The 13,634-nt window shown below is 34.7% G+C and overlaps 2 protein-coding genes across 2 annotated transcripts; both read right to left on the bottom strand.

Moving 5' to 3' along the window:
• Positions 1–4,741: 4,741 nt before the first annotated feature.
• Positions 4,742–8,238, bottom strand: LOC142534208 (LIM domain-containing protein WLIM2b-like). The gene is made up of 6 exons (XM_075641142.1): positions 8,106–8,238; positions 7,740–7,944; positions 6,666–6,765; positions 6,547–6,581; positions 6,381–6,470; positions 4,742–5,116 (listed from the first exon to the last, which is right to left on the bottom strand). Exons 2-6 carry the CDS (start codon positions 7,872–7,874, stop codon positions 4,907–4,909), a joined length of 570 nt encoding a protein of 189 aa, XP_075497257.1. The 5' UTR covers positions 7,875–7,944; positions 8,106–8,238; the 3' UTR covers positions 4,742–4,906.
• Positions 8,239–9,692: 1,454 nt separating this feature from the next.
• On the bottom strand, positions 9,693–13,417 carry LOC142534206 (coronatine-insensitive protein 1-like). The gene is made up of 3 exons (XM_075641140.1): positions 12,716–13,417; positions 11,560–12,064; positions 9,693–10,619 (listed from the first exon to the last, which is right to left on the bottom strand). The coding sequence occupies exons 1-3, from the start codon at positions 13,207–13,209 to the stop codon at positions 9,801–9,803; spliced, it is 1,818 nt and encodes a 605-aa protein (XP_075497255.1). The 5' UTR covers positions 13,210–13,417; the 3' UTR covers positions 9,693–9,800.
• Between the last annotated feature and the right edge of the window lie 217 nt (positions 13,418–13,634).

The following is a 13,634-nucleotide window of genomic DNA, read 5'->3' as shown; positions in this document are numbered from 1 at the left end:
TTTATTAAAAAAAACAGTGAATTAATTTATTTTTTTATCCTTTGTTTAAAAACTAATTTATTTATTAGTGTATTTTAATTTTATATATAATAAAATTTATAATTTAATTAAATAAAAAAACTTATTTTACTCAATTTTTCCATCTTTCCCGAACCCTAGATCTCATTTCATTTTTTATCTTCACAAAAAATCTTTTTCTTCTCAACCTTCCATCCTTTCATTTTTTGGCTAACAATTAACCACGAGTCTACAAGTTATTGCTCTGCAACAAATCCAACAAGAAAACCACGTATTGATAAGAAATTTATTTTGAGATATGAAATTTATTGTATCTCGTCAGTGTTTACGACTCAAGATGAAGAGCTTCACTCTGGGTCATGAAGCCAAGGGTCATGAAGCACGGCTTTCACGACCCACGGCTTCACGACTTGTGCAGTGCTTCACAACCCAAAGTTTGGGTCGTGAAGCACGATCCATTAATTTTAATTTTTTATAATTAATAATCTTTGTTTTGTTTTAAATTTATATAACTAATAATCTTTTTGTTTGTTTTGTTTTTTTTACAGGTTTAATTTCCCGCTAAACTTGGAAAGTATCAATTTTTTGAATGCAAGTTAACTTTAGGATCAAGATATGTTGAAATCTGTAAGAAAATTATATCATTTTTAAATGAGAAAGAGATAGAATATTTGGTGCAGTACACTCAATTTGATAATTTAATTTTATGTGCTAAGGATTATAACAATTTCAATCAAAACTGGATCTAGGGTTATGACTCGTCACAAAATTGGGTCGAGATTAATTGGGTCGCGTTGGTCGAGATGGGTCGAGAAGCATAATTTTGGCTTCTCGACCCATAAAGCTAGATATATATATATATATATATATATATATATATATATATATATATATATTGTAATAGATGTGCCGAGAAGCATATTATTATAAAATTTGTTAAAAATTTTAGTATAATTATAAAATTTATAAAATCTGTTAATGTTTATACAATAAACATTAATTTCATATGCTTTGATGTACATTCATTACATTAAAGTGAATATGTAATGAAATTTGTTATAAATTTTTTTAGTTCTATTATTATAAAATTTGTTAATAATTTTAGTAGAATTATAAAATTTGTTAATGTTTATATACAATAAATATTAATTTCATATGCTTCGATATACATTCATTAAAGTGAATATATAATGAAATTTGTTAGAATTTTTTTAGTTCTATTATTATAAAAATTATTATGAATTTTAGTGAAATTATAAAATTTGTTAAGATTTTTAGTCGAGTATAAATTCAACTCGCATTGTTAGAATAAGAGATACATTCTTCTACTTGTTATGAATTTTTTAACTAACATACTTAAATTATAACATATAACTAATGTTTACACAAATAAATTTTTTATATATATTTACATTCTAATTATATATAAAGTGAATTCTATATTATAAAATGATCAAAACTCAAAAATATCAAAAATTTCCTACCCACTCGACCCATCTCGACCCAAACTCGACCCAAACCCTAAATCCTAAACAAAACCCTAAACCAAACCTCTAACATTATCACTCGACCCACTCGTCCCAAAATTGAAACAATTTACCACCCGCGCGACCCAAATTTAAAAATCTACTACACACATTACAATCTTGTCCACTCGACCCATACCAAAATTAAAAATTCACCACAAACACATTACATATTAATAAAATCAAATCGATTATCTTTAAATTCAAACAATTTATATATCATTCAATCTTATCTTCTACTAAATTTTCCTACAGATAGAAATCTATTTTGTTTTTTTCCTTTCACATCTTCTCTTGATCACAGGTGGCATAACCTACAAAACATAGATAAGATTATTATATTATAGACAATAGTATGTATTTAAAGAAATATGATATATTATAAATATGCTATTATATAGACTTATTATGTGGCTCGACTCACAGGTTGGTGCACATGTTGTGGGTCGAGGTGTGCACATGCACACCTCGACCCACAGCTGCACCTCGACCCACAGTGGGTCGAGGCACCTCCACCACAATAGCCAGAACTAACATTCTCTACTCACACTCCACTATCCAGACCTAGCACATACGATCATACTCGAATCACACTCCATCCACCTTCTCGACCACACAATAAACACGTTCCTCGACTGTAAATACTCACACTAACTCCACTCACAAAAATTCTAAAAAAAAAAAGAATCAGAACTAAACTGAGACAAATCTAGCAATACAGAGCATTCGAGTATATACTTACTTCTCTACAAATCTTCAAATTTTCAAATGATTTTTGATTATTTTGTCGTGAAGAACACAAAAATAGTGGGAATAAATGAAAACTCAAATCGAGGAGGGATATATCAATTAAAAAATATTTTTAAAAAAAGTAAAATCTAATTAACTAATTAATGACCTAATAAATGAACTCACCTAATTAACAGCAGTCAACTCCCTTTTTCGATTTAAAAAAATCAAAATCACTTTTATTTAATTAAATTTAAAATGAGTCGTATATTTTTTATTGTCACAGAGAGCTTTTGTGAGAGACCAGTACCCATTTTGGGCCCGACCCATTTCACTTTATTAATTAACTCAACTCATTTGATATAAGAGAAAGCATATCATTTAATCCACAACAGAAAGAAAGTTTCTCTACCTCGCGTAGCGTCTCCAACAGTCGGAGAAGTAGCGCAGCAGCTAGCAATCTTTTTCCTCCATTTATTAGACTTTTTCCTGCCTTGAATCGAAAGTTAGTGAGCTCGATCGACTTGTTTTCCAGCAACTGTTAGGTCAAATTTTTGCTTCGATTATTGGTTGTTTTTGATGGATTAGTTTGATAAGCAAAGTATTAAGTTTTTCCGCTATTTTTCCAGCTTATTTTCTGACCGTGAACAGTAATTCCGTAGACTTTTCTGACGAGCCACCTTCGCGAGATCACCGTTGTGCGTTTAAACCTTGATTCTTGGGGTATAAGCTTGAAATTTCAGATACTAAACGGGTTTTATGGGTTGCCCGGAATTTGAATTTTAACCGAGCCGATTTAATTTGTTTTAGTCGGTTAAAATACACTATATTGAAGAATATAACGAATTTATATTGTAGATTATATTGTTGGACGAGTTCATCAGAAAGTACTTAAGAAATTATTGTGGTATTGTAAATTATAGTTGAGGTACGCTCAAACTTATATCATTATGACGATTATACTGGCGTGTAAGAATATTCAGTGGATGTTGTTTGCTGTTATGTGTCTTAAATGTTTATTTTGTTGCATTCATACATAAATTGTATTGGCATAACATATTGAGGCTTGACTCATTTAACGGCGATTTATGTTGATTTTGTTGAGATATATTGAGTCATTAGATGGACGAGTGAGTTAGGATTAACCACATTCCCAGATGACAGCTAGGGACGAGCGACTTAGCTACTCGCATTCCCGATGCTACGTGCATGGACGAGCGGCTATTTGATGTTGCATTCCTGGCACGAGTGGCCACTGTTACTGTTGATGATGCTATTTATTTGGACTCTGTTTTGTATCCGTCGTTCCATTGTTACCATTCATGCATCACATATAATTGCATTTACTTGGTATTATTACATGTCTTTTATATACATCGTAATTTTACTGGTTTGTCGTACTGGGGTCCGACCCCTATTTTCTTTTTATGTTGTGATTATTTTTGATGTCATTCATAATTGGATTTGACGTGTCTGGTGAAGCGTCAGCGTGTGGTACCCAGTAGTCAGTTGGTTTGTGTCAGAGTTCTCAGATATCTCTATATTATACTGCTTTGATATATTTGTCAGGGAGATGTCATGTGTAGCTGTATGGTGATGTTTTTACGTTGTTTTATATTTTATTTGTAGTATGTTGTGTCTAGTCCTGGCCAGTGCTGCAATAGGATATTGTTTGGTTGATCGTGAATTTGATGTTATTTTCGAGCATGAATATGTTTTGAACTTTTTAGGATGTTCTACATGTCGAAATTTCTGTAGGCCCAAATGAATATTTTAAACTTGTTTTCGTTGTTTACACATGAAAGTCACAGTATCCGTGCCATCGGCAGCTTTGATCGTGACTCTACATCCTCATTGTCTGCACACTTGATCGTCTTGGCCATGTTACCCAGATTCATCCCCATTGTCAAGTTACGATCGCACCAGTAATGCTCGAATCCTTCGGAACGTAGCAAGAACGCCACCAGGGCCACAAGGCTGGAATCCATGACCTGAAGGGAGAACCCACTTGCCGAGCAGTCAAAGTTGGCTTCCGTCGCCAAATCCTTGAGCTATTCTAGAATTTTCTTAAGCAAACTCCCTTGTAATATCCTCAGCTCAAACATTTTTGCAGTCTTTCGCTTTTTTTTTCCTCAGGGTTTCTCGATTGTGTGATGGGAGGGAGCTAGCGAGTGGAGAGATGAAGAGGTGGAATTGGCGGGAGGAAGAATGCATCATCCCCGCCCAAAAAATTTGCAGTCGAGGAACGCAGTCGGTTTTTTTCAGTCTCTATTTTGTTTTTTGTTTTTTTCACCATTTTCGATTATTTGATTTTTGATTTGCAAAAACAGTCCTCCTATAATTTTTTAAAAAATTGACATAACTGATAATTTAGTTTTTTAGAATGAATATAACTGATAACATTTTATATATAATAAAATTGACTTGTAAGCATTTCTAAGAATTGCCATGTCTTACGAAATTGTAAGAAAAAAATAAAAATGATCTTTCCAAGAAAAACCATTCCATCCATTAACAGACATTCCCATAAATTGAAGTCGAACAACAGATTGCCTCTGAGTTTTACAAATAGAAAACACACCGAAACAAACAAGCACGAGTAAATAAAATAGTATACTGTAGCAAGAATGAGTTCAAGAATCGGGAGCAACGGCTGTGGGGCGTTTAATTGACGCAGACTTGATCAAGTGGTTGTAGCTTCCTTTTTCTTTGAATAGCTGGGAAAAATGAGGTTTACAGTATAAATTTCCGTCCAGTGCCGCATAGTTCGATGGAGATAGAGAGCATCCTCCATGACAACACTTGAAGCAAGACTTGTGGTAACTTTGATTCTCCACTGTCACCTGAAAACATACCGACGAGAATAGAATGACTTTTATCTCTAGGATCATGACCTTATCTTATAAAGCACAACCATCTCTCAAGGGTTCTAATGTTAATCCCAAAGAAAACAAAACAATCGGGTCAAGTTGAAATACCATATAGAGGAACAATGATTAATCAAAATCACTGATTATGGATTATGTTTGCTTTTAAAGTTATACAATGGATGCAATCCAGTCCAACCAACATACAATTTCTGTCTAAAACCCGAGCTTTAACTCAAAATATTCTTTCATACAAATTTTACCTCTCCAACCACTTGATATACATAGAGGATCACAGTTTAACGAGAATATGTAAATCTATAGAATTATACCATATTAGACATGTCTGGTTCTACCATGTAAATCCATCAATCAGATATGCCGTAGAATGCAAAGTGTTCGTGCTCTAAAACATCAAGCTAAAAACACGTGTGGTAAATGTCTCACTTTTCAGCCACAATGCCACACTTACTATCTTCTAGATTAAACCACTCCAACTCCAAAAGATTTACAAAATCAATCTTACTTCTGTAAAATCAGGTCAACAGATGCATCTTAATCTTAAACTAGGATTGCTTTGATACATCATATTCTTGTTAATATCAAATCTGATTCATTTCTAACATTTGGAATCAAATTTGATATTATTAAGATAATGATCCATCTTTTAATATGATCAGACTTCTAATACTCATTTGTGAAGCAATTTGAATTTTCTACGCGAAATCGTAGTGCTTCTATTTCCAAGATCATCAAATTTGTGCCACGTGAAGCACTAGTTAGCCACCGACCTCCCTTAACAAGTATATTTGTTCACACGAGTGCTAATCAAATCAATAGATTAACCATTAGATAAAGTATACAAACAATAAATTAAAAAATCACGTTTTCATTTCCCAACGTCAAATCTACTACTTCAATTCACAATCACAAAAAATAAAAGCTGAGAACCACTACTTGCTTGCATATGCTATGAGGTAATAGTTATATGATGATAGAAAAAAGAAAGTCTCCATCACATGTAAATCTCTTGGGATGGTGAAATTTGGTAATGTTACGGGGCACAAAGACATCATTAGACAAAAGCATTGGTCATTATATACATTATCAAGTTGGGACTGGTAAATTTACCAAGAGCAGCCATTGAAATGAGGATTGTAGAATCAAGGAGGCAGGGACTAGAAAATCGCATTTACTTTTTGAATTTATGACACAATAAGTTACCACAAGAGATATGTACCTTCTCCAGTGGATAAGCTGTTTTACCACAAGTAGCACATTTATCCTGCGTCCCAGAAAACATGCCAGCAGCTTTGCTCGGTGACCTTGTCTAAATCTCACAAGTATAAGAATGACAAACATGGAGAATGAAACAGAGGCAATACATTTGCTTCAGGAAATTTTACCAGTTCTGGGGTTGACTTCTCAGCTGACTTAACAGCTGCAGGAAAAAAGGCAGTGTCACTGATCAAACAAATAATGAGAAGCTCACTAGAGAGTCGTGTTTTATTGAATAAGCGCATACGTGAAACAAAGCTCTTGCTGTAGTTGCCTGTTTGCTTGAAGAGCTGCTCAAAATGAGGCTTGCAGTACAGCACACCTTCCATTGATGAGAAATTGCTCAACTGCCAAAAAAAGGGGGGGACACCATTTACTACAAATACAAAGAAACACTATCCATTCCAAACATAAAACTTTAAGTCACCTATAACTGTCAAGATGCATTGCCAAATCATAAATTTTGATGTCCGATCTTTTTTACTTACTGCAGTTTTTGTAGTATGTCAGCAATCAAGTTGGTTGAAGAATCAGTTAAAACAACTAGAAGTTGGTTGGACAAATGTGAGTGGTTAACACCAGCACTTGATCACCGAATATATTCAATCATGAGATTTGTCTCAGTGATGAGGTAGATATATAAGGAGGTGAAGTCAAGAGTTACACACACACAGAACTCATCCGAAAAGAAAATGATCAAGAGGCAACAAGTCTTCTCAACAAAGGCACGAGAGTTTTTTTCTTTGTAATTCATAGAAGAGAAAAAGGGTGGAGTTGAGAGTCTATATTGCAACTGTAAATTGTTCATTTTGTATACTGATTCAATCATGAAAACACCTCCCGTGGATGTAGATCATATTCTTGATCGAACCACGTAAATCTCGTGTGCTCCTTATTCAATTTCATTCTTGTTGGATTTACGTGGATTGTTTATCTATTCAAAACGCATTCATTCATCGAAAACGAAAAGGGATTTGGACTCAAGTAATTGTGTTACAACAGTTTTGATATGTAAAATATTCTCAGCTAACTTTAGAAACCTGAACTTTGATAACCCAACTAAAAGTGAATACCCACAAAGCCAAATCTACAAAAAAAAAAAAAAAAAAAAAAATCAAATTCATACTTGATTTTTTCCAAGACTGCGATTTTCGTCCACCCTAAACCCATCAAATTAAAATGCCAATGCTCATTACAAACTACCAAACAGAGAAATCAGCAAAACTTCAAACTTTTCCTCAAGATAAACGCAGAAAATCTGGGTACTCAAATCGAAATGCTTACAAATCAAAGTTTCAATCTTCACTATAATTCGGGGTACCTTAAGAGTCCCTTTGCAATGGGAGCATTTGAAGCAAGATCTGTGATAGCTAACACCATCAGCAGACAAAAGTTCCACGGGATAAACAGTCTTCTCACAGGCCTTGCATTTCTGTTGTGTCCCTGTAAAAGACATTGTGAACTGAACAGATCTAAACTTCGTGGTTCACTTTGCTCTACTTCTTGGAAGGCTTACGTTTCCAACTCTGAAAAATAGGAACAAAAAGAAAAGTAGTCATTGGATTAATATCAGAACCCCTTTGCCAAGAATCTTGAAAACGAAGATCGATCTGTGGATTGAAGCATTAGTTTCAGAAGGAAAATGGAATCTTTAGATTAATCCCATCTGGTCAAATGCGGACTGTACCTTAAAAGATGAAACTTGATCAGGAGTTGCTGTACAAAGTCAAGTTTGAGCAACAATGATATATTTACAAGAGAGAATGGTTGAAAATGGTGGGTTGGGTTTCCACAATATCTCCAGGTAAAATTCGACTTCTTCCCCCATTTTTTATGCAAGCTTCCACCTCGTCCCTGTATTTATTTATATATTCGAATTCACCCCAAACAATATCCAAAGCTATTTAAAATATCATGCAATAATTTTATGATTTTAAAATATTTCAATTAAAATAGAGCTAAAAGAGGAATATTTTTTTATAGTTTATATTAAATATTTTGAGTTTCCACAAAATATGTAATTTCATAATCTTATATATATCTATTTTACATAATAAGTTATAAATCAGTAATAGATAACTCAGATCTACATAAAATCTAAATTTTGCAAAATTATTAATGTTATCACAATTCTATAGCCGCACCCGATGGTAGAATTTGATAAAAATATATTTTTTATATATTTAAACACAATTAACTTCTCCTATTAATAATATTTAATTTATTAACTATAGAAATAATCATTAATTTAAAAAAATGATTAATTTTTAAATTCTAAAAATTGTGTTTTTATTTGAATTGTTATAATTTATATTCCCTCATATATTTTACAAAACTACCAAATATTTGTTGACGACTAATCAAAATATATATGATACGTACAAAAGAATGATGAAAGTATAGGGGTAGATTTAAACTTTGAATAAAAATGAGGGATTGGTCTGAATTTTGTGCCAACGTATTTTATGTGTAGAGTTGTGTATGTATATGCGGAGAGAGAAGGAATGGGGGATGATGAAAGGACGTAGCTGGAAACGCATATCAAATCAAAAATTGAACATTCCCCCTTTTCTCTCGGAATAGTTTTTGGGTTAAAAGGACATAAAGTGAATACAGACAATAATACCTTAGATTATTATTAGGTTGTGTGCCAACCTGGCATGAGAAAGAGAAAATTTTGATTTTATATTTGACAATTTTCAAAGATTAAATAATTATTTTGAGAAAATAAAGTATCTTTAGTTTTGCTTTTTTAACATATAAAAACAAAAATTTGTTTTAATCGATGTCACACGTCGTATTTTATAACACATCTCTTTTATTTGGATCATTCGTTAAAAAATATTACTTTCTATACTAAGAATATTAAATATCAATAGAATTGACTCGTGTCACTGATAAATATTCTTGAAACCATAATCACAAGATACATGCTTTAAAAAAAAAAAGAACAAATATATTATAGCAGTCAAATCATGTAAGATTGTTGTGAAAATGAAAAATTAAAATGAAGATGAAATAGATGGATAAATAATAATTTTATTTATTTATTTTCCAAAAGAGTGTCCAGTGATCGAATTGATCGACTACATCTGATCGATTACCTATTTTTTCTCAAAATATCCTCTTGTTTTTTTCTTTCTATTTTGTGGTATTTTAAGATCATAAGCTTTCTGTGTTGGCTTTATCTAGAGTTGTCTTAGTTTGGACAAATCCCAACAAAACAAAAAGATTTAAAAAATTATTATAGAGCAAGAGAAGTTGCGTTCTAAGAGAGCAGAAGAAAGCAGGCTTTCAAGAGTGAAAGTTCACGTGAAACAGATGAAAATAAGAGGCGTTAGTATGTTAACAGGCACCTAAGGAAGAAGCCATACATTCAAATCTATCGATAGGCATGAGCATTCGGACACAGAGGCGTGACGGAATCCGGAAAATCTGTTCTTTGCCCAGCAAGAGAATAGTAAGCCAGGATATGAGCAGGATGCTCCACGAGAACTCGTTCCCCATTCGGGTCCTCAATGTAACCATATTTCGCAGGTATCAACTCAATATTCCAATATGGCCTGACCATAGTTAACAAATCTCGACCATCCCTAGATGTCCGAAATCCTTGAACCCATAAGTACCTCAGAGAATGCAGCCGCAGGGTAGTTATAGCCAGTGCTCGTTCGCTGAAACAACAGCCCCTCATTTCCAACTTTTGAAGACTAGGACACCCCTTAGAAAACTCCAAAAGCCCGTCGTCCGACTCCCCAACATAACCAAGAAGCATCCATCGAACATTTGGGCTGTACTGTCCTATGTAACCGAGGCCTACATCAGTTAACCCTCCGGGACGGAGATATAGAGCAAATCTTCTGAGTTTATGGCAACCTATCAGTAGAGATCGAACTCCGCTGTCGAGAGGTAAATCGGTAATAACTTCCTCTCGATCAAGTAAGACTAGCCGAAAATCACATAGGTTTTTCGAGTGTCTACCAATGCATTCGAGAGCTGAATTTGTAATATCAGACACATAAACAGCTAAATACTCAAGTTCAAGGCATCCTTGAGCTAGAGCAATCAATCCTCTCTGTGAGACCATGCCTTCCACATCTTCCATATCTTGTTCATCGGCTCCACGCTCTATTCTAAGTCTTTTCAATCTTTTACAAAAATTAGCAAGAATTTCCAATCCTCTATCTCCAAGCACGTTTCTAGCCTGTTGTAAAGAGATCAATAAATTAAATGACAGAACTCAGAATGAAAATTAACTGAATATATCATATATTGAGAAGAACAAAAACAACATAGCGACAACGAAATCTTAAATTTTTATATTGTTCACTCATACCTGGTACCAAACATGTCAGCGAAAAAACATATGGAACAAGAACTTGTGAAAAAAAGTGTTGTAAGATTCCATTATTTGATACAACGGAGCTTTTGTCCCATCGAGACAAACTGTGATAATTGTCCAACCCTACTCCCCAAACTACTAAACTAAAAAGTAAAAGTTTGGAACGAAAAGAATCAGACACGTGTAAAGAGGAGCCAATATAATGAACCAAGAACACTCACCATGCCTTCCTTTTTGAATCATGCCCCAAAAAATTGAGTAAAACGGGCATCCCATGAAATAGAGAAAAATGAAGCAGCCACATAGTTTCTTGATCGGTGGATCCTTACTCCTTAGTTATGAATCTAAGACTAGATAGTTTGTAGCCTTCTCTTCACAAGAACTAGTCATGTTTGGAATATTTTATATAAGCTTCACGGATAATGTGACTCGTGACGAGCCATCCTAACATCACGGAATTCATCCAGTATGCATATTCTATTCCATTGTGAATATTTTTTAGGAAAAGAAGGCACCATTAAATGGTAGCTCATGAGTTGGATTTGAGGTCCATCTTCGTTAATAAACAAAAAACAATATGCATTGGCGGACATGAAGATACTGATCCCATAGAGAAAAAATGAGCTGACTTCTACTGAACAAGTGTCATAAGAAAAGACTCTTGACCGACAGAGAAATAACATAATTTGTTCTGAGAGATTCCAACAAACGACAAAATGCATAAGACGTGAGTGGCTTCCAAAAAAAATTTAATTAACGATGTACGTGCTTAAAGGGTTAAACAACGGTGTCAAAATTTTACCTCAAGAAATTCCAAGTTTGGACATCTTTGCAGTAACATACAGTGGCTTTCAGTGTCAAGCAATACGTACAAAAGATCCAATTTTTTCAATCTGGAAGCAATTGGATAGATGATGGGCATTTCTTTGTTACCCAAGTATGTAAGACCAAGGCGGCACATATTTGGTGGGAATGCCACAGCATTATATCTATCATATTGCTCGTTAAGGCCTTCATCGACCTGTTCAGGAGGCTCACTAAACGAGCCCCCGGCAAACTCTTTCAGAGAATTAGCAGCTCGGAAAAAAACAATGAGCTCCAAAAGATCGCATTCACAAATTTTCATTGAGGACAAAGATTTGCAGTTTCTTGCTATCAGTTCAAGGTCTCCAGTCCTTACTTTTACGAGATCAGACATGTAAAAATTCAAATTCTCAAGAATGGTGTTGTTCATAGCAAGCTCATGCAGCCATTCCCCATCATTCTCAACCATCGAGCTTTCTTCCATAACAAAAGTTTTCAAATTCCTGAAAAGGATTAAATATTACTAAATTTGGAAAACAAAGAGACTTCCTGCATCCTTAGTTGCTGTTTTAAATCAAATAGCGACTAGAAAGGATGAGAATTCCATGTGAGAAAGATAGAGAACCAATTGGACCAAACAAGGGGATGATTTTTAAGTGAAAAGACGAAAATGTTACCACATCGACTCAGCAGTCTGATCAATACCCTTTCCGGAGTAGAAAAGAATTTTTGGTTCTTCATTCATATTCAAGGAACCACTCAGTTTAATTGGTCTATACTGGTCAACATATAATCCAAATTGTAAAGACCATTAAGATTAAAGTTGTAGATGATCAAAGCCATTGAAAATTTAACTGACACCAAAATAATATAGAAAAACTCATACAAAATATTTAAGAAGTTTATTATTTCCCAAAACTGAAACAATCTTCACCTGCCAGTCCCAATGAAAGTTTTTTTTTAATCTAAATAACTAAAATTTCTTGTTTATCTGTGTATTTCTCCGATAATTCCTCAATACCCAGACAGCTTCTAAAAGTCTAAAAATCGAGGAAGTGACCGAGTTGTGCCTAGACGGAGCCTCTTAGAAGGCTGCTAAAAACAGAGATAACAAACTTATGAATTAAATTAAGTAAAACATGGATTGAATCAACCTGCACAATCGTCCCACAATCCGAATCCCATCTGTGGAAAACCCGCAACACTTATCCAATTTCAGGACTTCCAGAACCTTTCCCGCCGCGGAAGTGGCAAGCAACTCGAGATCCGAATCCTTAACAATCATCCTCCTGAAATGCAGCGCTTTCATTCTCCCAAACGACCTCACGATTTCCTCCACCCACGTGGTGACATAACCACCCCAATCCTCCGGAATCAAATTAAACATAGCTGCGCGCGGCTTTCCCTTCAGCTTAAGCGACTCGAGGTGGGGAAACCGCCGCGAGAGCCGCTGAGGCGTGGTGGTGTAACAGAGTGCGATTGTCACGTGCTTGCGCGTGATGGCGTCAATCTCGTACCAACGCTTGCACACGAGTGAGAGCGCGTCGCGATCACGTGGGTCCTGAACGTACGGGATCGCGCACTCCCATACGGTGTCGTGCTCTCCACCACTGGTGCTGCTTGCCTTAACCGATTTCTTCTCTTCCATCCCACAATTCCAAGGGTTTCCAGACCTTGACCACAGTTGCTATGGAGACGAAGGATTGTTGCGAAGATGAGCTGGAGAGGCTTAATCGAACGGTAGTCGAGGGAATAACCAAGGATTGGGATCCATGGCCACTGGGAGAGAGCGAGCGGAGCTACGTGAGATAAGGGACGAAGTGAAATTTGACAGCAGGATAATTCAACTTTAATTCCCCATCACTGTTTATATATAAATAAATATTTATTATTATTTTATAATGGATCCATTGCTTCGGAATAAACAGATTCTAACCACAATAATTGGATCCTTCTCTTTTAATGCAATATCTGTGAACCACATCTTAACCCTTGGATTAAGAGTTAACATAGTTTGGTATAAATTAACAAGATTTACTTCAAAATCTTGAAGTAAATTTTGAAATCATTGCA

The sequence above is a fragment of the Primulina tabacum genome, unplaced genomic scaffold (assembly GCF_025594145.1).
Source record: "Primulina tabacum isolate GXHZ01 unplaced genomic scaffold, ASM2559414v2 Contig429, whole genome shotgun sequence".
NCBI lineage: Eukaryota > Viridiplantae > Streptophyta > Magnoliopsida > Lamiales > Gesneriaceae > Primulina > Primulina tabacum.
Note: the sequence above shows the minus strand (reverse complement) of the source record. Positions and strands in the feature narration are given on the sequence as shown.